The following is a 26,687-nucleotide window of genomic DNA, read 5'->3' on the forward strand; positions in this document are numbered from 1 at the left end:
TGATCACCATGTATAAATACATAAGGGGGGATATGATCACCATGTATAAATATATAAGGGGGGTTATGATCACCATGTATAAATACATAAGGGGGATATGAGCTTCATGTATAAATACATAAGGGGGGATATGAGCTCCATGTATAAATACATAAGGGGTCCATATAGTGAACTTGGTGTTGATTTATTCACTGTACAGTCATTCTAAATGACAAGGGGGCACTATTGATGTCTGGAGGAAAGGCGATTTATTCTCCAAAAGCTTCTTCACAGTAGGAGCTGTGAAAATGTAGCTCAGTAGACTGTTTTAAAGAAAGGGCTGGATGCATTCCTAAATGTGAAAAATATAACTGGATACTAATAGTTACACCCGAGGAAGTTGTACCAGGGAATATCCTGTTGTGTTCTGGAGAATCAGGAAGGATATTTTTCCCTCACTGGAGCAATTTGCATCATGTTTTCTTTGTGGGAGGGGGGTTTCCTTCTTCTGGGCCAGTTGTGTAGTATGCAAGCTCTTGAAGGGGATGATAAGGGACTATATACATGATTTTAGTAATGAGAACGGTATCATTAGCAGTAATCAGCATGGATTCATGAAGAATCGTTCTTGCCGAACCAATCTATTATTTTTCTATGAGGAGGTGAGTTGCCATCTAGATAAAGGAAGGCCTGTAGACGTGGTGTATCTGGATTTTGCAAAAGCATTTGACACCAGTTCCCCATAAACGTTTACTGTACAAAGAAAGGTCCGTTGGCATGGACCATAGGGTGAGTACATGAATTGAAAACTGGCTACAAGGGCGAGTTCAGAGAAACTATTAGATAAGCACCTGAATGACCGAAACATACAGGAAAAAAAAAATGTAATACTGACACATAATCACACACATAGGTTGGACTTGATGGACTTGTGTCTTTTTTCAACCTCACCTACTATGTAACTATTTACCATAAAACTAAAATATGTTGATAGTTAAGAAACACAAATAAATGAACACCATATCAGCTATCAAAAAATGTGCTGAAGGGGGTGTGGACAAATAGGTAATCTTTTTCATATATTTTGTAAAAATCTTACCAGTTACTGGAGGAAAATATTCTCTATCATCTCAGAAACCACAGGGGTGCTATATAAACTTGAATCTGCCCTTGTCATGCCCCACCTAGGTATAGTGAACTTTCCTCATAACTAGGGATGAGCCCAATATTCGAGTCGAATGCAAGTTCGACTCGAACATCGGGTGTTCGCCCGTTCGCCAAATTTAGAACATTATGGGGTGTTCGCGGGAAATTCGAGCTCCTGCGGAACGCCTCATAATGAACTACCAGATCGTCAATGCACTGCGAGATTGCAGTGCATTGACAGCTGCTGATTGGCCAAAGCATGTACCTGACCTGCATGTTTTGGCCAATCACAGCACACTCTGCTGTGAGAGCCATGATTGGCCAAAGGCAGTCCACGCCCCACACTATGTAAGGCTGCTTACACAGCGTCCATATATAGTGATAATTAATGAGAGCAGCAAAATTACATTTCTAAAGGAAAATATGTCATTTAAAACTGCTTGTGGCTGTAATGTATTCCCGGATCCCGGGAATATACATAAAAATCATTGTAAAAAACACCCAAGTTTTTTAAAAAATAGGGTGGGGGTCCCCCCTAAAATCCAAACCAGGCCCTTAAGGTCTGGAATGGATTTTAAGGGGAACCCTGCACCAAAATTTTTTAAAAAAAGGCGTGGGACTTCCCCCCAAAATCCATACCAGACCCTTCATGTCTGGTAATGATTTTAAGGGGAATCCCATGCCAACATTTTTTTAAAAAATGGCTTGGGGTCCCCCCCAAAATCCACACCAGACCCTAATCTGAGCACGCAACCTGGCAGGCTGGAGAAAAAGGGGGTGGACAAGAGAGCGCCCCCCCTCCTGAACCATACCAGGCCACATGCCCTCAACATAAGGAGGGTGCTTTGGGGTTCCCCTAAAACATCTTCTCCCCATGTTGATGGTGACAACGGCCTCTTCCCCACAACACTTGCCTGTTGGTTGTGGAGGTCTTGCTAGCGGGAGGCTTATCGGAATCTGGAAGCCCCCAGATCCCAGCCCCCCTTATGTGAATGGGTATAGGGTACATTGTACCCCTACTCATTCACCAAAAAAAATGTCAAAAAGTAAAAATGACAGAAGACAGTTTTGGACCTTTATTTAAAAAAAAAAAGTGTCCTGCAATGTCCATCTGTCTTCAATCATGGCGTCAGACAGACCAAAGAAAAAGAAAAAAAACGGAAAAACTCTGCCTCCATGGGAGGCGTCCCCGCCGACTGCAGCCTTTTTGCAATGACAGCTGTTATATAGCTGAGGGCGGGGCCACTCAGTGATGTAAACGGGTGACCCTGCCCCCCTCCGACGTCACATGTTCACACAAATTTTTTACCTGTTCGCATGTTCTGCTGTGAACCAAAGGGTGTTCGGCTCATCCCTACTCATAACCTTAGGACGGTCGTCCTACACACTGTAGTGGCAGCAAAAACAGTGATAGCCAGGCACTGAATGAAAAAAAAAAAAAGGAACCTAACCCCTCTGATCAGGGCTGGCCCTAACATTGGACCCAATGGTACCATTGTTCCAGGCGGCACTTTCAGGGGGCGGAAAATTGCCATCCGTCAGCCAGCCCGTTCCACCCGCTCCACTGCGGATCCCACTGTGAGGAGCCCGGCGCCGAGGTGAAAGGAGCATGCAGGCAGAACAGCGCTTGCACAGTAGTAGCCGCCGTAAGACTCCGAACAACCGAATTGAAGATCAGCTGTAGACGGCGCCTGCGCACTATAGCCAATATAGTGCCACACACTCCCGATACTCCTGCAAGTGGCGGACTTGTTCATGATGGGAGCGTGTGAGGGGCAGGTGGCAACAGAAGGGGGTGTATTTAGTAATGATGGGCAGTGCTGTTAAGATAGGAGCAGAATTTGTCACGACACTCAAACACATCTCCTAAACAAATATATCTCTGCTATTCTTCCTACACGTGTTGCCCTTAACTTATGTAGGAAGAATAGCAGAGATATATTTGCTTAGGAGATGTGTTTCAGCTTTGTGACATATTCCTCCCCCATCTTATCAGCACTGCCCATCATTACATGATACGCCCCCTTCTGTTGCCATCCTCCTCTCACACGCTCCCATCATGAACAAGTCCACCCCTTGCAGAGGGCATCGGGAGCTTACTCCAATGTTCGGTGGCTTTCGGCCGCTCCATACTGCGCAAGCGCAGTAAAGGGCGGGCATTATTCGACAGGGGGCCTTTCTCATCAGAACACCGGCGGGCGGGGGAGCAGAGAGATGACATCTCTCACCGCCCGCCCTGCATTTTTTTTTTGCCACTTCAGCGAAATATTTTCCGGGGGATGTTACTTCACCTCTACAGTTCAGTATATTCCCTTATATCATCACATCATTGTGGCTTTCAACTTCCTCTCAAAGAATAAAACAAGAAAACAAACGGTTTACATTGCTTTCAATCATAATTACCCCCCTTATTTATCCATCCCATGTTATTACCCACCCACACCCCCCTAAACCACCACCTCCCCAATTATCCACCCCCTTTAGTTCTCCCCCATTGCTTTTCCCCTACTTCCTTCCTTCCTTCCGTACCTTCTCTCCTGCTCCCCTACTCTCCCTCGACCCTTATCAGCTCTTCTACTATATATTTTCTATTATCTTACCTGTCTAGTATTCTCTAGTTATTATGGGGCCTCTATCTAAATACCGCACACCTCTGCTGCTCTTATTGAGTACCGTATTTATCGGCATATAACTCGCACTTTTTTCCCCTTAAAATCAGGGGAAAATCGCGGGTGCATGTTATACGCCGATCCCCTGCGATCCTGAGCTGTCAGATGTGAAAAATCGCCGACCGCGATTTGAAAATGGCGCCGCCGGCGCCGAAATACACAGTGCTGGTCCTCGGCTCTTCTCGGCCACTTTCGGCTTCATTCGAGCGCCGCCCGAACCTAGCCGAGTGTACTCGGCTAGGTTCGGATAGCTCCGCTCACAGTCACGCCCATCCTGAGTGGAGTCGAAAGTGAACGAGAGCCGTCGAGAAGATCCGAGGACCGGCTCTGTGTATTTTGGCGCCGGCGGTGCCATTTTCAAATCGCGGTCGGTGATTTTGAAGTTCAGCGAGCTGCAAGGCTGCACTGGGGCAAGGCTACACTGGGGCAGGCTGCACTGACAAGGCTGCACTGACAAGGCTGCACTGACATGGCTGCACTGACATGGCTGCACTGACATGGCTGCACTGGCAAGGCTGCACTGGGGCAAGGCTGCAATGGACACTGGGGAAGGCTGCACTGACAAGGCTGCACTGACAAGGCTGCACTGACATGGCTGCACTGACATGGCTGCACTGACATGGCTGCACTGACATGGCTGCACTGGGGCAAGGCTGCACTGAGAAGGCTGCAATGATGGGCATTTAAATGTAAGTTTTTTTCCCTTCAACTTCCCTCCTAAAAGTTTTTTCACTTAAAATTCCCTCCTAAATTGGGGTGCGCGTTATACGCCGGTGCGTGTTATACGCCGATAAATATGGTATCTATATTTTATCCACTTCCTCCATGTCATTTCGAAAACTTCCAAATCCAACCCTTCGTTATACCTTAAGTATTCTAAATAATATATTATATTGACTTTATTGAGCCACTCCATATTGAGGGTCTTCTTTCCTCTTGCCAATGTCGAGGGATAAGGCTTTTGGCCGCGTTTATAAGGTGTGGCACTAGCGTTTTCAGATATATTTTCGTGGGTATTCCACTCCCATGAAATAGACATACTCGGGGATCATCTGGTATGGTGACATCTGTAATCTCCATTATAATACCCCTTATCTCATCCCAGTACTTCTTGATTATTGGGCACGTCCACCAAATGTGTGCCATTGTCCCGATGTCATTACATCCCCTCCAGCATTGTTGTGATGTTTCCGGCCGAATCTTATGTGCTCTATCAGGTGTGATATACATTCTCGCCAATAGTTTATAATTCATCTCCCTTATCCTACAATCCACCGAGGTGGTGTTTACTCTTTTCAAAATTTGCCCTGTCTCCCATACATTAAGCTTGAAGTCCAGTTCGTTCTCTCACTTCGCCAGAAATGGAGGAGGTTCTACGCTCCACAATTCCATCAAGACTCTATAAATCTTAGAGACCCCCCCCTTTCCCTTTTTTCTCGGTAAAGATTTTCTCCAGGGGAAGCAAGTTCCTGGTCGACCTAATGGGCCGCGGGAGTGAGTCAATAAAGTGTTTCAGTTGTTTATAATGCCAAGGATTTATAATAAACCATGCATCTTTATCTTTTAGTTCTTGGTATGTACAAATATTACCCTGTCACATAACATCTTTTAATTGAGCGTCCTCCTTTAGTATCCACTTCCCAAACATATCCTCCTTCCCTGGAGTGAAAAATTCAGTACCTTTACGTGGGATCAATGGGGAATTAAACTCCCATTTTTCCCTTTTATGTAAATTATCCCATATTTTTAATATGTGTCTAGTGCTCTCCATTGTTCCCATGCTTACTTTTCTACAGTGTGGTGGAATCCATACAATCTTACCCAAATCTACTTCACTCCTGCTATTCTCAATTTTCACCCAATGTTTTTCTCTATTATTTTTTACCCATTCTAATGCCCGTGATAAGGTGATTGCCTCATAATATTTCCTAATATCAGGTGCTCCCCATCCCCCTTTTGTCTTCTCTTTGGTTAATTGTGTGAAATTTATTTGTCGTTTCTTTCCTCTCCAGACAAACCTCACCAGCATAGTGCGCAACCTTTTAAAATAACCCGGTGGCAGTGCAATTGGAAGCATTTGCATTTTGTAAAGGATCTTTGGTAATATTATCATCTTATATAAATTTATTCTCCCACCCCATGAAAGCTGTCCTCTTGAGATTTTACTTAATTCTCTCTTGATCTTATTTAGAAGTGGGATAAAATTAGCCTGGAATATTGACTCTATTGTTGGGGTAATTTTAACTCCCAAATAGTTTAGTTCTTCTATTCTCCATCTAAAAGGGAAAATATTTTTGGTAGGAAGTATCCCCATTCGTATTGATCTCCAGCGTTTCGGATTTATCTGGGTTCATTCGAAAGGTAGAGAGCTTCCCGAATTCTTTTAGGGCCGATAACAGGTTTGGGAGAGTGGTCCTTGGGCGAGTGACAAAACAATATGTCATCCACATAAGCGGCTAATTTGTACTCCTCATTGCCCACTTTAACCCCGCCCGCCCTGCATTACTGCAGTTCCGCCCTCACTGTGCAGCTGCGGGCAGCAGGGAGATTACATCATCTCTCTGCTGCCTGCCTTTACTTGGGACACAGCAAGTGGCAATCCACTGCATGTGGCAGGTGACGTTGTGGCAAGTGACAATCTGCAACGTGTGGCAGGTGACATCGTGGGAAGTGACAATCTGCAACATGTGGCAGGTGAAGTCATGGCAAGTGACAACCCACTACGTGTGGCAGGTGACGTCGTGGCGAGTGACAATCCGCAACACGTGGCAAGTGACAATCCACATCTGGTGACAGGTGACGCGGCAAGTGACAATCCACATCTGAAGGCAGGTGACGTTGGCAAGTGACACGCTCGGGGCTCCCACTGATTCTGCATCATGGTGAGTTGAACTATTTTATTTTATGTAACACTGTAATAATAGAAATATTGCACTTCAATAATTTTTTTGCGATACAGCAATGCGTCACTTTAACTGACAATTGCGGCGGTCGTGTGACATTGTACCTAAACAAAATTTATGTCTTTTTTTTCCCCACAAATAGAGCTTTCTTTTGGTGGTATTTGATCACCTCTGTGGTTTTTATTTTTTGTGCAATAAACAAAAATAACGACAATTTTGAAAAAATATATATATTTTTTTAACTTTTTGCTATAATAAACATCCAAAAAAATAAAGATTTCTTAATCAGTTTAGGCTAATATGTATTCTTCTACATATGTTTGGTAAAAAAAACCCGCAATAAGTGTATATTGATTAGTTTGCGCAAAAGTTATAGTGTTTACAAAATAGGGGATGGATTTATGGCATTTTTATTATTTTTTTTACTAGTAAAGGTGGTGATCTGCGATTTTTAGCGAGACTGCGACATTGCGGCGGACAGATCGGACACTTTTGACACATTTTTGGGACCATTGACATTTATACAGCGATCTGTGCTATAAAAATGCATTGATTACTGTGTAAATGTCACTGTCAGGGAAGGGGTTAAATGTGTTCCCTGGGAGGTGTTTTTAATGGGGGGGTGTCGGACTGACTGGAGGAGGAGAGAGATCTCTGTTCCTAATCACTAGGAACATCAGATCTCTCTCTCCTCCCCTGTCAGAATGGGGATCGGTCTGTTTACATTGACAGATCCCCGTTCTGGCTCTCTGTGGAGCAATCGAGGGTGGCCAGCTGACATTGCGGCCGCTGACCACGCACAGGTCCTTTTATACTCCTATATACATTTATAGAGCCATGACAGGTCCTCTTTATACTCGTATCGGATCGTTTGTATGTATGTAGTGGTAGCAGAGTGATATAAAAGAGACAGCATTCAGGTGTTAACTGAATCAATGTCTAAGTGATCACGTATCTGAAACCAGAAAGAGACTATAGGAGGACATTGCCACCAAATTTGAATTAAAGTACCCAACTCCTGTCCACACCTCCAGCATAGGTCAGAAGAAAGTGGAAACACATTTTTTATCTTAACAGGCGTGGCATACCAATACGTGAGCAGGTTATAGGCAGTTTCTTGGGTCCTGGTGCTAATAGAGCATGTATGTGCTAAAATGCAGACATTCCACCATTGTTGTTCAGAAATTTTGTGTTGAAAAGCAGCATAGGCGTGCGCAGCCTATTGCATTAGGGTGTGCACCCGAAAGCTCAAGCACACATACGTGTGTGTATATGTATGTATATTCAAAAGTATTGGGACACCTGTCTTTACACACACACATGAACTTTAATGGCATCCCAGTCTTAGTCCGTAGGGTTCAATATTGAGTTGGCCCACCCTTTGCAGCTATAACAGCTTCAATTCTTCTGGGAAGGCTGTCCACAAGGTTTAGGAGTGTGTCTATGGGAATGTTTGACCATTCTTCCAGAAGGGCATTTGTGAGGTCAGGCACTGATGTTGGATGAGAAGGCCTGGGTCACAGTCCTCACTCGAATTCATCCCAAAGGTGTTCTATCGGGTTGAGGTCAGGACTCTGTGCAGGTCAGTCAAGTTCCTCCACCCCAAACTCACTCATCCATGTCTTTATGGACCTTTCTTTGTGCACTGGTCCAAATCATTTGGTGGAGGGGGGAGGTTATGGTGTGGGGTTGTTTTTCAGGGGTTGGGCTTGGCCCCTTAGTTCCAGTGAAGGTAATTCTTAAGACGTCAGCATACCAAGACATTTTGGACAATTTCATGCTCCTAACTTTGTGGGAACAGTTTGGAGATGGCCCCTTCCTGTTCCAACATATCTGCACACCAGAGCACAAAGCAAGGTCCATAAAGACATTTACTTAGCAGGGCTGGTGGGAAATAACTTCAAGTGCAATGATTCACATTATAACCGTAACTAAAACATATACAATTAAGTGTAATACTCTAAAAAATAAAAATTCCAAAGTGTGAACCTCCCAACTAAAAAGTTGTTGCACTTGAAGTTAATTTGTATTACAATTATCTGTAGAGGGGTTTCCACCATCCCTGCTAAGGCAGCACTGATGAGCACTAATAGGCTGCATTGATTGGCAGCACTGATTGTCAGCGTTGATGGGCACTAATTGGTAGCACTGATGTGCACTGATTGTCAGCACTGATTGGGACTGATAGGCGGCACTGATGGGCACTGATATGCATCATTGATGGGCTCTGATTGGTAGCACTTATGGGCACTGATAGGCTCTGATTCGCATCACTGATTGGCAGCACTGATGGACACTGATTGGCAGTACTGATGGACACTGATTGGCACTGATAGGCAGCACTGTTGGACACTGATGGGCACTGATAGGCTGCACTGATGGGCACTGACTGGCAGCACTGATGGGCACTAATTGTCAACACTGGCACTGATAGGCAGAATTGATGGGCACTGATATGCAGCACTGATGGGCACTGTTTGGCAGCACTAATGGGCAGCACTTATGGGCACTGATTGGCACTGATAGGCAGCACTGATGGGCACTGATATGCAGCACTGATAGGCAGCATTGGTTGGCACTGATAGGCAGCATTGGTTGGCACTGATAGGCAGCATTGGTTGGCACTGATTGACAGCATTGGTTGGCACTGATTTACAGCATTGGTTGGCACTGATAGGCAGCACTGACTGGCACTGGTTGGCATTGATAGGCAGCATTGGTTGGCACTGATAGGCAGCACTGGTTTGCACTGATAGGCAGCACTGATTGGCAGCATTGATTGCACTGAAAAGCAGCACTGGCACTGATTGGCAGCATTGGTTGGTACTGATAGGCAGCACTGGTCTGCACTGATAGGCAGCACTGGTTTGCACTGGTTGGCACTGATAGGCAGAATTGGTTGGCACTGATAAGCAGCACTGGTACGGATAGGCAGTACTGGTTGGCACTGATTGGCAGCATTGGTTGGCACTGATTGACAGCATTGGTTGGTACTGATTGGCAGCATTGGTTGGCACTGATAGGCAGAATTGGTTGGCACTGATAAGCAGCACTGGCAAGGATAGGCAGCATTGGTTGGCACTAATAAGCAGCACTGGCACTGATAGGCAGCATTGGTTGGCACTGATAGGCAGCATTGGTTGGCACTGATAGGCAGCACTGGTTTGCACTGATAGGCAGCACTGGTTTGCACTGATTGGCACTGATAGGCAGAATTGGTTGGCACTGATTAGCAGCACTGGCACTGATTGGCAGTACTGGTTGGCACTGATTGGCAGTACTGGTTGGCACTGATTGGCAGCATTGGTTGGCACTGATAGGCAGCATTGGGTGGCACAGATAGGGGAGAGGGGGAGTTTCACATTCAGGAGATCGTGAGAATTGCCAGAGCTGTTCAGTGTATGAAACTGTCAGATGATGACACTGCATGCAGGGAGAGAGACCAGCTGTTAAAAGTCAGCGGTGATGTTGGTGGTGGGCGGGACTGAAAAGTTACCAAACACCAGCCAATAGGATGGGTCTGGGCGGGCCACTACATTTCTCTGGCTCCGCCCCCTCTCTGAAGCAGCCCAATCATTGGCTGGTGTTGGCGCTTGGTCCCGCCCACCCCCGACATCGCGGATTAGCTGTGATGACTTACAACTCAGCCACGATGTCGGGTGTGGTCGGGACCAAGTGCTATAAACACCAGCCAATGTTTGAGCTGCTTCAGAGAGGGGTGGGGCCACATAAATGTAGCCGCCCGCCCAGACCCCATCCCATTGGCTGGTGTTTAATGGCGGTTCGGTCCCGCCCACCCCGACATCACCCCGACATTTTGACAGCTGGTGTCTCTCCCTGCTTGCAGTGTCATTAGCTGACAGTTTCATACACTGGACAGCTCTGGCAATTCTCACGATCTGCTGCCTGTGAAACTGTTTCACAGGCAGCACGGGCCACACACTCACTTGGATGCAGCATTTTGGGGCAAATCTCTGGAGACAGCACGGGGTGATTAGGGTGTGCCCAGGCACACCCGGCACACCCCGTGCGCACGCCTATGAAAAGCAGATTCCTACCTTCGCCTGAAGCCATCTTGCTTCTGGCTGTGGTTTTGTTGCAGCCAAGAGTGAGGCTGGCCATACACAGTGCTAATTTTGCACGATTCCCCCATCAACACAGGCAGTGCTGACATCAGCAATTCTCTTATTCTGGCAGGGGGGCGGGGGAAGCCACCCCCAGCCAGGAGCAGAGAATTGCTGATTCCCGTGTCAGCAGTGCTATAGCAGCCATTTGCGATAATCCCAAGCGAATCCGGCAGGCTGGTTGTACCCAAGTTGATCAATGAATCAACTTGGTACATTCAGCCTGCCCATTACCTATTCGAATCTCGGCCGGTTTCCTGCTGAATAGTGTATGGCCGGCCTAAGACGCTGAAGCAGCCTTCTACAGTCCTCTCACTTCAGACATAATTTCTCTATCTCTGTAGGCTTTTTGTCAAAATAGAAGTTTCCACTTCTTACTAGTAAGATGAGCATGTACCTGTAAGTACATCCAAAAAAGCATATAAGGGAAGTCTTTATCTGAACACAAACAAGTGGCCACTGCCCCCACCTATAACTGGTCTTTGCAGCAAGGAGCACTGGAAAGGTGATGTATGTCAAACAAATGCAAAGAGATTTCAAGGGTCAAACTTACCAACCAGCCAGCGACCAACCAAATTGTCCTGTCTAATAGTGTGCATTAAAACAGGGGTTTAGTCTGCACACATTTACAAATACATGCATGAGCTACAGGCCCCGTAAAGGCACGCTGTTTTATGTGGTCCGTAATGCTAACACAGTGGAAGAACATGCATTTTAATGGAAGGTAAAGGGCAGGTGGACCTGGAAGGACTCCACCCCTCCTTAAAGGTACAGGGGCACACTGCGCCCACCTATAACTGGTCTTAGCAACTGGAGCTTGGAAATCTCTTTGTATTTGTTTGACAGAAGTCTTTATCTGCCCTAATTTCTGTCAGAGTTGAATACGTTTTAAATTTTTTTTTATTTTTTCTTTGATTTAAAACGATGGATTTGTGTCTATTTACAACCAGACTAATGATGTAACTTTGGAAACCAATGCCAGCATTAAAATGTGTGCTAAAATTAATTATTGCAAATATGTGTGTTACATTCTATGTAGGTGTGTGAAAATCAGTGACAGTTAGTGGTATCATTTGGGGGGGCAAACAATGCACCCACAGCAACCCTCCCTTGGTCGGGACATCCCCAACTCCCCCCCCCACCCCCATGGGTTGGTCGGTCACCTGCACCAAAACCTCCCCCAGCCGGTCGGTCACATACGAGTCCTGCACTTACCCCATCTATGGCACGGGGAGTGATTCCCTCTGGGCGACGGGTGGCTAGTTCCCCTCCTCGTCACTACAGCAACCCCCCCTCGGTTGGTCGGGTCACCCCCAACCTCCCCGCCCGTGGGTCGGTCGGTTGGGTCACCTGCACCAAAACCTCCCTCCAGTCGGTCGGTCGCATACGAGTCCTGCACTTACCCCATCTATGGCACGGGGAGCGCTTCCCTCAGGGCGACAGGCCGCGGGTTCCCCTTCTCGGCATCACTGTGGCCATGCATCTCCTCCCTCCTCCTCCTAGGCCAATGGGCTCGCTTCTCCTTTTGGCCAGTGCTCTGCTCCCCGAACCCACCCTTTTTTTGAAGACAATTAGAGCCTCTGGCACTAATCACATAATTAAAAAAAAACAACAACACCCCCATTGGAATCCATGCATCCGGCACCCTGCATGTAGATTAGGGGGGGTGATTGCATGGATAGGGGGGCAGCGCCTCGTGCGCCTGTGATGAGCAGTGTTAATTTCATCAACTAAAATATTTTAGTAGATTAAATTAGTATTATTTTAGTCGACCTAAATACGGCTAAAACTAAAACACTTCATATGACTAAAAATACGACTAAAACTAAAATGACATTTTAGTCAAAAGACTAAAGTACAACTAAAACTAAAATGGCATTTTAGTCAAAAGACTATGACTAAAACTAAATTGAATTTATATCACAATGGCTAAAGCTGTGTCTGTAGTGCATGTTCAAACCTTAACCTCCCTGACGGTATTCCCGAGTCTGGCTCGGGGTGGATTTTCGGTACCAAAAGTGGTAACCCCGAGCCACACTCAGGATTGCATCGCAGGATCCAGGAAGAGGTAACTTACCTTGTCCCCTGGATCCTGCGATGTCCTCCCCGTTCTGTGTGCGAGCCGTCCTCCGCCGAATCTATTACAGTGCCCGGGCTCCGTTCCCTGCGAGCGTTGCGACGCACGGAGAATGGCGCCAAATTCAAAAAGTGAGGAACACAATACAGATACAGTACACTGTAATCTTACAGATTACATTGCTGTATCAATTTATTTAACCTTCCTTTTGTCCCTAGTGGTTTGTCCAGTGCCCTGCATGCAGTTTTATATTACAAAAACTGTTCTTTCTTCCTGGAAACTAGAGATTGTCCATAGCAACCAAAAAGTGTCCCTTTACATCAAAAGTGGTTTTAGACCAGCTAGAAAACAGCGATAATAAATTAGAATCACTCGCAGAATTGAGCGATAGTGATTTGTGGGGAAATCCGTCATCAAACACTGAAAAGTAATGACAGCGACAATTCTGCAACTGAGCAAATGTCTGTGTTTTTGATTTGATTACATTATTAAATACATTTTATTATTATTATATTATTATTTGGTATAATTATTTATAGTTATTTATTATATTATAATTTATGATTTTGTGTTTCAAACTTTATCATACTTGGGTTGTCTACTAGACTCTTGTTTGGACAGATTTAAGTGAGTTATTCCTAAGAATTACAGGCCTGCAATATAAAACGCCAAATTTCCATGCAAAATAATTGTACCATTTTCAGCTTCAAAAATTTGACATAATCAAACCGCCAGGGAGGTTAATACCGGAAATAATAAACATGTTATTAGATTTTTACTCCAGAAGTATATAATGTTTGGCAGTTCTAAAGAAATAATGCATTAAAATTTAACTAAACCCATTAGATTTTAGTCTAATAAAATGTACTGGAGATTTTAGTAGACTAAAATTTGACTAAAACTAAAACAACTCAGATGATTAAAATACGACTAAAACTAAATTGAAATTTGATGTCAAAAGTAACACAGCTGATGAGTCATCGTTTCCCAGCCCGCACCTTAACAACCAGCTATTCGTTTAACCCCCTCAATACTGGGCACTTTCACTCCCTTCCTGCCCAAGCCATTTTTCAGCTTTCAGCACTGTCACACTTTGAATGACAATTGCGCGGTCATACAACACTGTACCCAAATGAAATTGTTATCATTTTTTCCCACACATAGAGCTTTCTTTTGGTGGGATTTGATCACCTCTGCTGTTTTTATTTTTTGCGCTATAAACAAAAGAATAGTGACAAGTTTGAAAAAAACACAATATTTTTTACTTTGTGCTATAATAAATATCCAATTTTTTTTTTTTACATATTTTTTACTCAGTTTAGGCCGATATGTATTCTTCTACATATTTTTGGTAAAACAAAATCGCAATAAGCGTATATTGATTGGTTTGCGCAAAAGTTATAGAGTTTACAAAATAGGGGATAGATCTATAGCATTTTTTTAATTATTTTTTTTTACTAGTAATGGCGGCGATCTGCGATTTTTATCAACTGCGATATTGCGGCGGACATATCGGACACTTTTGACACATTTTTGGGACCATTCACATTTATACAGCGATCCGTGCTATAAAAATGCATTGATTACTGTATAAATGTCACTGGCAGGGAAGGGGTTAACAATAGGGGGGTGATCGAGGGGTTAATTATTTTTCCTAGGGAGTGATTCTAACTGTAGGGGGAGGAGACTCACAAGGGGAGGAGACCGATCGGTGTTCCTCTGTACTGAGAACATACCATCCGTCTCCTCTCAACTGACAGGATGTGGATCTGTGTGTTTACACACATAGATCCACGGTCCTGCTGTGTTACCGGGCAATCGCCGGTGTCCGGTGGACATCGCGGCCGCCGGGCACGCGCATCGGGTCCCCAGTGACACGGCGGGTGCACACAATTGCCACCAGTGGCTGTCATATGACAGCCGGCGGTCAGCAAGCAGTTAAACAAATACACAAAACAAAATTAAACCACTTTCAACTAAATTTGTTACTTTTTCATTTGGAGATTTGTATTCATCTGAATCTCAGAATAACCAAAAATTTGTCTGAATTTACATTCGGACCGGAACGAATTGCACACCCTTCTCCACTCTATCCAAAACTAGAAAAAAAGGTTGCTTAGAAATACACTTTAATAAATTTGCCTCAAAGTGCTTATTTTGGTTTAATGAGAATGCAATAATTTTATATTTACTGGACGGTTGCATGTATGATTATTGATATTATTTCTTGACTCTCATAGACCAAACGAGTCCATACAGTTGGGATCTTCTCAATAACTGAAGACACCGAGTACAACTGGCTGAAATCTCTGCTTGGAAAAAAATTTAGGAGTGTCAAATCATTCTACATCTCCTTTAGCCGGTTTCATCAGTTCCAGGATGGTTTGTCTCAGTGCACCCATGGAATCCTGTATCACACCAAGAACAGAGGACGTATCAATGTGACCGATGTCACCGACTCCTTGTACGATAAACATCTGAAACATATGTCTGATACACTTGGTATGTATTTAGCTTACATTATACAGGTATACTATCAATATCAATTCCACTGTTTTTTTGTATTATTTAATAATTTTTATTGCTATTTTAAGTAGAAAAACAGTTAAGAAAACAGTACAATGTAGTTTATGTCAGACCTCATAAATTCCAATGGAACATCCCTTTAATAATATGTTCCTATTGTTAGTGAAATTAATCCGTACAATGGATGTAGTTAAAACTTCGACATGTTCTAATCGTAAATATATCTTACATTAACTTTAAACACATACCATATACATTTAAATGTTTAATTCCCACCCTCCTCCCTTCAAGGAAATAGAAGGTAGGTGGGAGGGAGTAACAAATAAGAGAAAGGAGAAAACAAAAATAAATAAATAAATTCAATCAATTCCAGTGGTGGGGCACAGCAGCACTAAAGATTTATAAAGTTTTACAAATTTCTTCTGGTAGCAATTTGGCCCAATATGGGTCAATGATGCTGTTCATCCAATCCTATTTTAGCAACCATTATCAATAAAATACCCTAACCCAGATTTTTTAATTACAATCATGACATGTTGAGTAATGATGGCATACTTAGGATAACATGCATAGAAACTCTCTCAGTATCTGCCAAAGCTGCCTTACTCTCAATTGGGACCTGCCCCTCTTCCCTGATCAATACCAATCTAATCATACAAACATACATCTGGAATGTCAAAGAGCTGGCAAGCATGAAGAGCAAAGCAGTAGCCATAGGTGTGTACAGCCTATTGCATTATGGTGTGCACCCCAGAGCACAAACACACATGTGTGTATATCAGCAGAGCAGCGGGTGGAGTCTGTAGAGCAGAGGGTCTAAACCAGGGGTAGGCAACAGTGGCGGCTGGTGAAGTTTTAGGATGGGGGGGCGCAAGACCCAGCCCTTCCTTTTTGACCCCCCCATCCGGTGAAAATGGGCGTGGTTTCGACTAAATAGTGGGCGTGGCTCTAAGGTGGTGTGGTTAGTGTCTGAGATGAACAAGGAATGGAGGGAGAGGGAGAGAGGGATGGAGGGACAGCAGGCCCAGATCCTACACAACAATAGAAATATGTGTATTCTAGAAAGTTTAACAATTAGCAGATAAAGATATTCCAAACACCTGGTGTTAGCACTTCAATCATCCTGGCACCATGGTTGTTATGGTGTCAGGATGATTGAAGCACATTATTTCTATCATTACATTGTAATATAAAATGAAATCATTCAACTCACCATAATGCAGAATCAGTGGGAGCCCCGAGTGTGTCACCTGCCACGTCCCCGGCCACCAGATGCCATCAGGTGTCCCCAGCGGAATCTGTCCTTACATGCAGCCTGTGTCACACAAAATGCAGCTTGTGCCATACCAAATGCAGCCTCCTGTGTCCACCAAATGCAGCCTCCTGCGTCCCCAAATGCAGCCTGTGTCCCCCAAATGCAGCCTGCTGTGTCCCCCAAATGCAGCCTTCTGTGTCCCCCAAATGCAGCCTCCTGTGTCCCCCAAATGCAGCCTTCTGTGTCCCCCAAATGCAGCCTCCTGTGTCCCCTAAATGCAGCATGTGTCCCCCAAATGCAGCCTCCTGTGTCCACCAAATGCAGCATGTGTCCCTCAAATGCAGCCTCCTGTGTCCCCCAAATGCAGCCTCATGTGTCCCCCAAATGCAGCCTCCTGTGTACCCCAAATGCAGCTGCATGTGTATCCCAAATGCAGCTGCATGTTTACCCCAAATGCAGCCTCCTGTGTCCCCCAAATGAAGCCTCCTGTGTCCCCCAAATGCAGCCTCCTGTGTCCCCCAAATGCAGCATGTGTCCCTTAAATGCAGCCTCCTGTGTCCCTCAAATGCAGCCTCCTGTGTCCCTCAAATGCAGCTGCATGTGTCCCCCAAATGCAGCCGCATGTGTCCCCCAAATGCAGCCTTGCCTGTGTCCCCCAAATGCAGCCTTGCCTGTGTCCCCCAAATGCAGCTTAGCCTGTGTCCCCCAAATGCAGCCTCCTGTGTCCCCCAAATGCAGCATGTGTCCCTTAAATGCAGCCTCCTGTGTCCCCCAAATGCAGCCTTGCCTGTGTCACACCGACCCCCCCCCCCAGGAGCACAGCGGTACTACTTACCTTGCTGTGTGTTGTCCTCTTCTGTCCTGCGGTGTCTTCTTCCACAGCGTCGATGGAGAGGTCCGTCTGTTCCTCTCATAGTACTTCCTGTTTCCTTTCTCCCCGGCGCAATGGGAGAATGAAAACAGGAAGTGACATCAAACTGAGATGTCAATCAAACCGCCCGGCCGTAGTAATATATACTACAAGCACTGGGCGGAAGCTACTCAGCGCCTCGGAAAGCGCCACAAGACGGGCTAAATGCCCGCAAATGAAGCGCCATGTCTGCAATCTTGTGATTGCATAGACGTGGTGCTTCCCATAAGTGCACTGTGTCTGGCGTCGCACTGTGTCTGGCATCCGAACACAGTGCACTTAAGGCCCTTTTTTTGTATTTTTTTTTTTTAAGGGCCAGCATTAAAATGTTTTTTTTTTTGACTGCCTGGAGGGGGGAGCGGCGCCCATGCGCCCCCTATGGACGGGCCGCCACTAGTAGGCAACCTTAAAGAGATGGAGATCTACCTGAACAAAACAGGAGAAGTCAAAGATCACTGGGTACAGTGTCACCTCCTCACACCTGATTTAAGCCTTTAATAGCGGCACTACTGTGTCGCAAACGTGTGCATTGCATGCCAATAATGGGTTTAAATCAGGTAGCAAGAAGGCAACATATTGCCACTTCAACATCTAACACCCACTCGGATTGCTTTTTAGAAGAGCAGTACTTGTGCTGCACTTTTGAAGGAGCCCTTAGTTGCATTTGGCAGTGGCACCCTTGGGGCTCATTCACACGTAAAGTTGGGGGTGGTAAAACAGCAGAATATAATAGAAGTCTATGGCTAAGCGCAGCAAACCTCTAGGAAAGTTGCAGATATGGTGTGGGTAAACCACAGCACATCAGTGTGAAAGCAGCCTTATAATATTTTTCCCAGTGTATTGCTTCACATTGACCTGAAGACCTTTTCTTTCCTGCTGAAGGCACCACTCTGGAGACCACTCTGGGGATAAGAGGTAGAGTGCAGTTGCTATCACTTTGCATGGGACAGGAGCCAGCACTACAGAGGAGGTATCAACTTATGCGGCTCTTCCTCCCTACTACAGCTCCAACTTTACAAGTAGTCCCTCTACATTGCACTGTGTTTGATGTTCTGGGGTGGTGGGTCAGCAAGCCCAGACCAAGATCTACCAGTCACCTGTCCGCGTTCTACTGGTAGATCATGATCGACAGGTTGCTGACCCCACATCTAAGCAGACCCCCTGATGTCTCACTTTTGAGAAAGAGAAAGGGACTGAGGACAGAGCTTTCCCAGTCCATTTCTCTGCAGCCTCAGCTGCACTGTACAGTGAATGAATGGTAAGTGCTTCTACACAGCAGCAGATGCCCTTTTCTCCCGTATCTCTCTTCCCTCACTCACACAATTGCAACAAGTTCAGGGGGTCCCCGGGTTACGAATGAGATAGGGACTGTAGGTTTGTTCTTAAGTCGAATTTGTTTGTAAGTCGGAACAGTACCTTTTCTAAGTGCAAATCCAGTCTCAGAGTCAGGAAGTGAGATTAAATCCATCTAATGAGGATACAGACAGTATATTTTTTTTTATTTTAATTATTCTTTACTTTTTTAAATTACTTTGCTATTTTTTTTTTTTATTTAATTTAATACTGTATTTCTTATTTTTTTTATTTATATTTTTTTATCAATTTTTTTTCACTTAACTTTATTGCTATCACACAGGAGAAAACAATTCCCTGTGTGATAGCAATTGGAGGTGACAGGTTCCCTTTATTGACCCTGTCACCTCCTAGCACTGCTAGATTTTCTGTCATAGCTGAGAGGGGAGGAGCACAGCATATTACAGTACTGCCGGGCTGCTCACCTGATGGCACAGCAGGGAGATGGATAGATGGTGTGTCCAGGCAGGCCGGCCGTGGTGCACCTCCATGGGGCAGCGCTCGTAGGAAAGACCGGGGATCCTAGAGGCTTCACTAGGTCGGACAAGGCCGCAGTAACGTCACTCGGGCCCCGTTCGTAAGTAGGGGTCGTTCGTAAGTCGGATGTTCGTAAGTCGGGGACCCCCTGTAGCACTTGAGTGTCCCATCACAGATGAGGAAGTGGCATTAGCCATTAAAGCCCTAAAACCACACAAGAGACCGGACCCGATGGGTTTTTCGGCGATCATAAGCAATTCTCACACATTTTGACACCCATGTTAACAAACACTTTTAACTCCCTGCTGAAGGGACATTCATTTAGACCCAAGACGCTAACATTCATAATCACCATGTTACCCAAACCACGATCTGACACTTCCTCCTGGGCAAACTATCGCCCCATCTCCCTCCTGAATCTCGATGTCAAACTGTTAGCCAAAATTATGGCAAACTGGATTCGTCAAGCTGGTGATAACATTCGACATGCCCTCCTCCTATCTCACAGTGCCAAAACGCGACGTATTCCAACATGCTTTCTGTCCCTGGACATCAGGAAAGCATTTGACTCAGTTGGTTGGCCATATCTACACTATACCCTCCAACGCTGCTGTTTTGGGAGTCATTTCCTAACCTGGGTGTTATTACTCTATAATCATCCACGGACGTACATCAAATATGCTGGGTATAAATCCGCAATGTTTAACATACAGAGAGGCACCAGGCAAGGCTGTCCCCTCTCCCCCCTATTGTTTGCCCTGCTTATTGAACCCTTGGCACAACTGATCAGATCGGATCCTGATGTCCGGGGGATAGAACTTGTAGGACACCAACATAAAGTGTGCCTGTTTGCGGACGACATACTAATATTTTTATCTTATCCCCACGTTTCTGCCCCATACCTGCTTTCTTTGTTGGAAAGCTTTGCCTGAATTTCAGGCCTTCAGGTTAATCCCAAGAAGTTGAATGCGCTGAACATTTCCCTATCTCCCATGGAACTCCAACAAGCCAAGACTTCCCTGCCATTTACATGGGTGCCACATCAACTTCCCTACTTGGGGGTGCATCTCACGGCTTCTATCGCCGATTTCTTTGCTGCTAATTCCTTACCCTTGCTTAGACAGGTTACTACTTTAATGTCACAATGGTCCTCTCTATCCCTTTCCTGGATGGGCAGGATCAACGCCATTAAAATGTCGATATTGCCCAAATTCCTATACCTCTTCAGAGTACTTCCCATCCCGATTCCAAGCTACTTTCTATGCCTTACACTACGCAGTATAATGTCCTATATTTGGGGTGATATAAGGCCGCGTATCCCCAAATCCACACTTTATCTTCCCAAAGTGAGCGGGGGGGCTGGGGATCCCAAATTTTTCTACATATTATTACGCAGCACAACTCGCACATTTACCCAAGTACCATACTACAAAAGAAACACCAATATGGGTGGCAATAGAATCTATCGATTGCATCCCCATTTCTGTAGCAAATATGTTATGGCTGCATCCGGCCGATAGAATGAGCATACAACGAGCATACAAAACCCCATAACAAAACACTCTCTATCTATTTGGGATAAACTTAGAGCCACATGCAATTTACAATCAACTTATAACCCCCTCCTCTCATTTCTCAGGAACCCAGTGTTTTACCCAGCATGGGAATCACCAGGTGCATTTGCTGCTTGGTCTTCCACCAATCTCCTCAGACTTCACAACTTGGTCACTAACAATGCTATACACACATCCCCTACCCTATGTGAAACCTATGGACTCCCAAGGTCAGAGTTAGGGGAGGTAGGGGCCGGATGTGGGCGGTGGGTTAGAGCGGATGCAGAGCCCGTGCCGAGTCCGCGCTGCACGAGTAGCTCTCCTCGATATGCTGCCGACTGGGGACGAGGCTGCATAGCCCCCTCCGTCCTTACGTGGCCCCCTGTCTGTCGGTCCTGTGACCTCACCTCCCGGACCCCCTGGCTGACAAAGACGGAAGCCCGCCCCTCATCCCGATAGGAGACTGGAGATCGGCTCACATGGGCACACGCATATAGCGAAGCTGCAGAGAGAAGGAGAGCAGAGTGGCCGTAGCACGCAGAAAACTTCTGACGATCAGCGCTAATGTGATGTATGCCTCTCCTGGGATTCCCGGTGCTCTGCTGAAGAGGATACTGAGGTAAAATACACCCGGTTTTCCTGCCGGTTTGGCAGGTCCAATTTGTATAGGAGGTGGAAGCTGTATCTCGGGTGAGTCAGACGATATTAGCTTGAAAATCAGACACTGCACACAGAGGAGAGCACTGCTGAATCACCTGATATAAATGACATGCCGCATATAGAGCATAAACAGATTGTGTAGAGTATGCTGGGATCATAGTTGTATCGGCTAGAGAATATAAAACATTGTGGACTGTCAGCAACAGAAAGGAATCCCTGTTTTCTTAATATACCTTAACAATCTGTCTCATCGTACCAGAGTCTCACACTGATGAAGCTATGTAGGAGGGTGAATTGCGCCCTCCAATTGGTGATCTTGAACTGTGTTATCAAAATGCTTTTATCGTGTTTACAATGGTTAGACTCTGTCCCAGCCTAAACGAAGGGGGAGGGAGGTGGCTGGTTTATACAGGAAGACAACTCATTTAGGCATACTTCTCTCCTTCCAAACAACTAACAGACAGATCCTCACAATTAAAACCCAGGGCGATGTATAATCAATAACAACATATGGTTAGTTGTTGCATGGTCTGCCTTGATCGTAGCTGAGATAAAGAAAAAGCGTAAAGAAAAAAATAAATCCCGGGCAGCCCTCCGGATTTCGGCCCGTGTCCACACATAAAGAAAGAAAGAAAAAAAAATCGAGCATACAGATATACAAACCAGAACTTGAATTGTATATTAAGGGTACCTTTGTGATTGTGATTTTTTTATTTTTATTTTTTTTTTTATTAACTCCATCCAATTGCAAGTATAAAATGGAGTATTACACCGGTAGCAGCCTCAGCACTGGTGAGCTAGGTGATTTCAACGCCCTACATGCACATAGGGGGAGTGCCCATTCCTCTTCATCTCCTTTATCTGAGTAGCGAACTGGGTTGCAGACACCCCGATAGTTAGGAGGCAGGGGGAAATGAGGGGCAAATCTGGGCGAGGGGCTTCAGGTAAACCACCCAGAGTAAGTGCCAGCCCATGAACCATTAAAAAATATATGACCCAGGAAGGTGAAAAAGAAAGCCCGGAGGTCATCAGGAGCCAAAAATAAAGTAACAGAGAGCTCACAAAAGAACGGATTGAAGAAACAATTGGAAGACTCAGATAACTCGGCAGGAGGAAGAGAGGCGCCATTCGATGAATCCACAATGGATACTCGACAAAAAAAACAGCTACCAACAGCTACCAACAAAAGATGAAATGGCAGAAATGTTTGCAAAAATGGAAGCGTCAATAAAAGGTGAAATAGCAACTTTGCATGAAGGTATGAACCACTTATTGAAAAGGGTGGAGGTCACTGAAGAAAGGTTGGTCACAGAGAAGATAAAAATGCTTAAGGCACAGATGGCCGAGATGCAAAGGGACCAAAGGAATATACTATATAAAATCGAGGACCAAGAAAACCGAAACAGAAGAAAAAATCTTCGGATCAGAGGCCTACCGGAGACAAGAAGGGAAAATGATGAATTACAAGAAAAAATGGATAACATCTTTGGCCATATGGTAATTAAAACAGGAACAAACAACAAAATTAAGTTTGAAAGAATCCATAGGGTTAGGAAGCCCGCCGAAATAACAGGAGAGGCTCCAAGAGATGTCATCGCTAGATTTCACAATTTCCAGTATAAAGAACAGATAAGGGTATATTTGAAAACTAACCAACCTGCTAAATATGGAGAGACCACCCTCTAAATTTTCGCAGATCTGACTGTGGAGACCTTAGCCAGGAGAAGAACTCTAAAACCCCTGTTGGATCAGCTGAAGGCGCACAATATTCAATATTCGTGGGGATTCCCTGCCTGCGTAATAGGACGCAAAGAGGGTAAATCGGCAATTTTAAGGTTCCCAGAAGATACGCCTAAATTCTGCAATCATTTGGAGGTCCCAATAATAGAAATCCCGGGATGGTGGGAAAAACGGGTAAACAGAGAAAACGCTGAGGAACAGCAGACGTGGCAACCAGTAATTAAATCTAGACGACGATAACTGAAATATAAATAAGAGTTACAAGAAGAAGAAGAAAACTTACCACTTAATGCTGGCCAGTGGCTAGGGGTGGAGGGGGGGCGGTGATTTGGAGGGGGACGGGGGGAGCTGAGCGATAGCGGACACCCCAAACAAAAACTGGGGGGCAAATGGGTTCTAACAGGCGACCATATCTGAGTTCAACCTCCAGGGGGCCAACCGTTGAGCCAGGTGGAGAGAGGAGGGCTACAGTTTTTGGGGGCATGGGGAGGCTACCCCCCCGAGGGAGTAGGACAGAGGGGGAGGGGTGGGGGAGTAAGTTGGATTTGGGTTATGGAGGGGGTTCGGGAGGGCGAGGGAGGTGGGGGTGTGAGGTGGGGGTGTGGGGTGGGGGGGTGGGGGAGGGGGATGTCAGGGTAAGGCGAGTTATCAAGATATGGGCCCCTATCCACTATATGGTTTAGTAATCCGAGAGTAAGAAAAGATGTCTAGCTTAAATATTATTTTCTATAATGTAAGGGGCTTGAACTCCCCCATAAAACGGGCCAATATATTAAGTGACTTGAAATTCCTGAAAGCTGAGGTGGCTATGCTCCAAGAGACACATCTTTGTACTAGTAACTGCCAAAAAATGTTTTCAAGAGATTTTCCAGTATGGTTTTATGGAGACTCCCCGATCAAGGGAGCAAAAGGAGTAGCCATAGGGTTTGCCAGAGAGGTAAGGTTCGAGCTGGAAGAGAGAATGACTGACTCGGAAGGACGATATCTCTTTTTGAGAGGTAAAATAAATGGATCGGCTTGGCAAACATCTATGGCCCGAATAAGAATACAACCAAATATGTAATGGGTGCCTTGGCTAAGTTTGAAGAATTTAAGAAAGGGGGGGCCATTATAGCTGGGGATTTCAATCTATGTCTAGACCCAGCGAGAGACAGTACGTCCCATGCCCGGGGGACAGGTGGAGTTTGGGTGAATAAACTCAAAAAGAAGCTGCATCAGCTCCAGCTCGTGAATGTCTGGAGCATGCAGCATAATAGTGTAAGAGACTATACATTTTATTCCCCCGTGCATGGGACGTATTCGCAAATCAATTTTTTTCTTGTTGAACACCGGTTATTGGAGGTGGTCACTGATGCAGGTATTGGTAACATGACGTTCTCAGACCATGCACCGGTGAGTCTCCAAATGAAAATAGGGGTGCCCCAAACACAGGGTACAGGCTGGAGATTGAATTAGGATCTTCTTCAAGACAAAGATACTGAAAAGAGGATCAAAGATGAACTAGACCTGTATTTTAAAACAAATGTGCCCGGGGAGATTACTGAGGCCATAGTCTGGGAGGCTCACAAAGCTTACATCAGGGGCATAATAATGATGGTAGGATCAGAAAAAAATAGAGAAGGGTAAAAGAGAAGAGCGCCCTGTTAAATGTAATCCACAAGCTGGAACAACAACACAAGACATCGGGAGACGGGAGGTGTTGGCAAGACTATATGGTAGAAGGGAAGAGATGAGGGATTTAACTGAGCACGAAATGCATAAGGCTTTTAACTTAGTGAAAAAAGATAGATACATAAACGGCAATAAACCGGGCAAATTACTAGCGAGGGCCTTGAAAAAAAATAATAATACTAATTATATTGAGAAAATAAGGACAAAGTCTGGGGAAATTAGATATAGAACATGTGACATTGCGAAAACCTTCCAAGAATTTTATGGAGAACTATACGCAATTAACATAAACAACTCACAAGAGACCAAAGGAAATAAAAGAGAGAAAATCAAAAAGTTTCTTAAGGATGCTAGACTACCCAAGATAACAGAGAGCGATAAAACCATATTAGAGGCCCCTATAACAGAACAAGAGCGAAAGAAAGCTCTACAGGAAACTCCAACTGGCAAAAGCCCTGGGCCCGACGGGCTGACTGTCCTATATTATAAAAAACTTCAGGACCTACTGATTCCCAAAATGTGCTCATACATGAATGGGATAGGTGAGAAATGGGAGATGAGGAAAGAAGCACTAGAAGCCAGTATTGCTATTATATTGAAAGAAGGAAAAGACAGCACATTTTGCTCGCGTTACAGGCCCATATCACTTTTAAATGTCGACACGAAATTATTCGCTAAAATTCTAGCCGATGGGATGAAACGGATAATCAATGAGATTATACACCCAGACCGGGTGGGTTTTGTACCAGGTAGAGAGGGGAGGGATAATGGCATCAAAACGCTACTGGTAGCCCAGAAAATCAGAGACAGTGGAGCCCCAGGTCTACTCCTGTCAATCATGCTGAAAAAGCTTTTGACAGGGTAGACTGGGGCTTCATGTGGGATACTCTGGAGGAGATTGGACTGGGTGATAGAATGCTTAGCTGGATAAAAGCCTTATATATACACCCCACAGCGTGAGTGAAGATGAATGGAATTCTCTCTGAACCATTCAAAATGTACAATGGCACAAGACAGGGGTGCCCACTTTCCCCACTGTTGTTTGTGATGGCATTGGAGCCCCTCCTAGTGAAGATAAGGCTCAGTCCGGGTATTAGTGGGGTTATAATAGGTATAGAAGAATATAAATTAGCTGCCTTCGCGGATGACGTACTATTTTATATCACTCACCCTAGGACTTCTTTCCCGAATCTGTCAGCGATCATAAAAGACTATGGCAGACTGTCCAATTTCCGGGTTAACCCGACCAAGTCAGAAACATTAGGCATTAATAAAGGCAATGTTGGGGATAAGACATATCAAAAGTCTTACCCATTCAAATGGGGGTTAAAAGAGCTCAACTACCTAGGAGTTAAAATAACCATATCTAAAGAGTCATTATTCCAGGCGAACTTTATGTCACTCCTTAACAAAATCAAGACTGAACTAAACAGAATCTCACAAACCCAACTTTCATGGGGCAGAAGAATCAACTTATTTAAGATGACAATTCTGCCAAAAATCATTTACAAAATGCAAATGCTCCCAATCCTAATCCATCAGACCTATTTTAATAGATTACATACCATGTTCTTAAGGTTCATTTGGAGAGAGAGAAAACTCCAAATAAATTTTACACAATTAACAAAAGATAGGAGGAAGGGG

At 45.0% G+C, this 26,687-nt stretch overlaps 1 protein-coding gene across 4 annotated transcripts in view; it reads left to right on the plus strand.

The window, feature by feature from the left end:
- Positions 1-26,687, plus strand: part of LOC141148237 (uncharacterized) — a 122,420-nt gene that overhangs the window by 80,841 nt on the left and 14,892 nt on the right. For all 4 annotated transcript variants that reach the window (XM_073635487.1, XM_073635488.1, XM_073635490.1 and 1 more), the window contains one exon: positions 15,139-15,400. In XM_073635487.1, the coding sequence (XP_073491588.1) occupies positions 15,139-15,400 (262 nt within the window). The remainder of the gene's footprint in view (positions 1-15,138; positions 15,401-26,687) is intronic.

Source organism: Aquarana catesbeiana, linkage group LG06 (genome assembly GCF_042186555.1).
Source record: "Aquarana catesbeiana isolate 2022-GZ linkage group LG06, ASM4218655v1, whole genome shotgun sequence".
Taxonomy (NCBI): domain Eukaryota; kingdom Metazoa; phylum Chordata; class Amphibia; order Anura; family Ranidae; genus Aquarana; species Aquarana catesbeiana.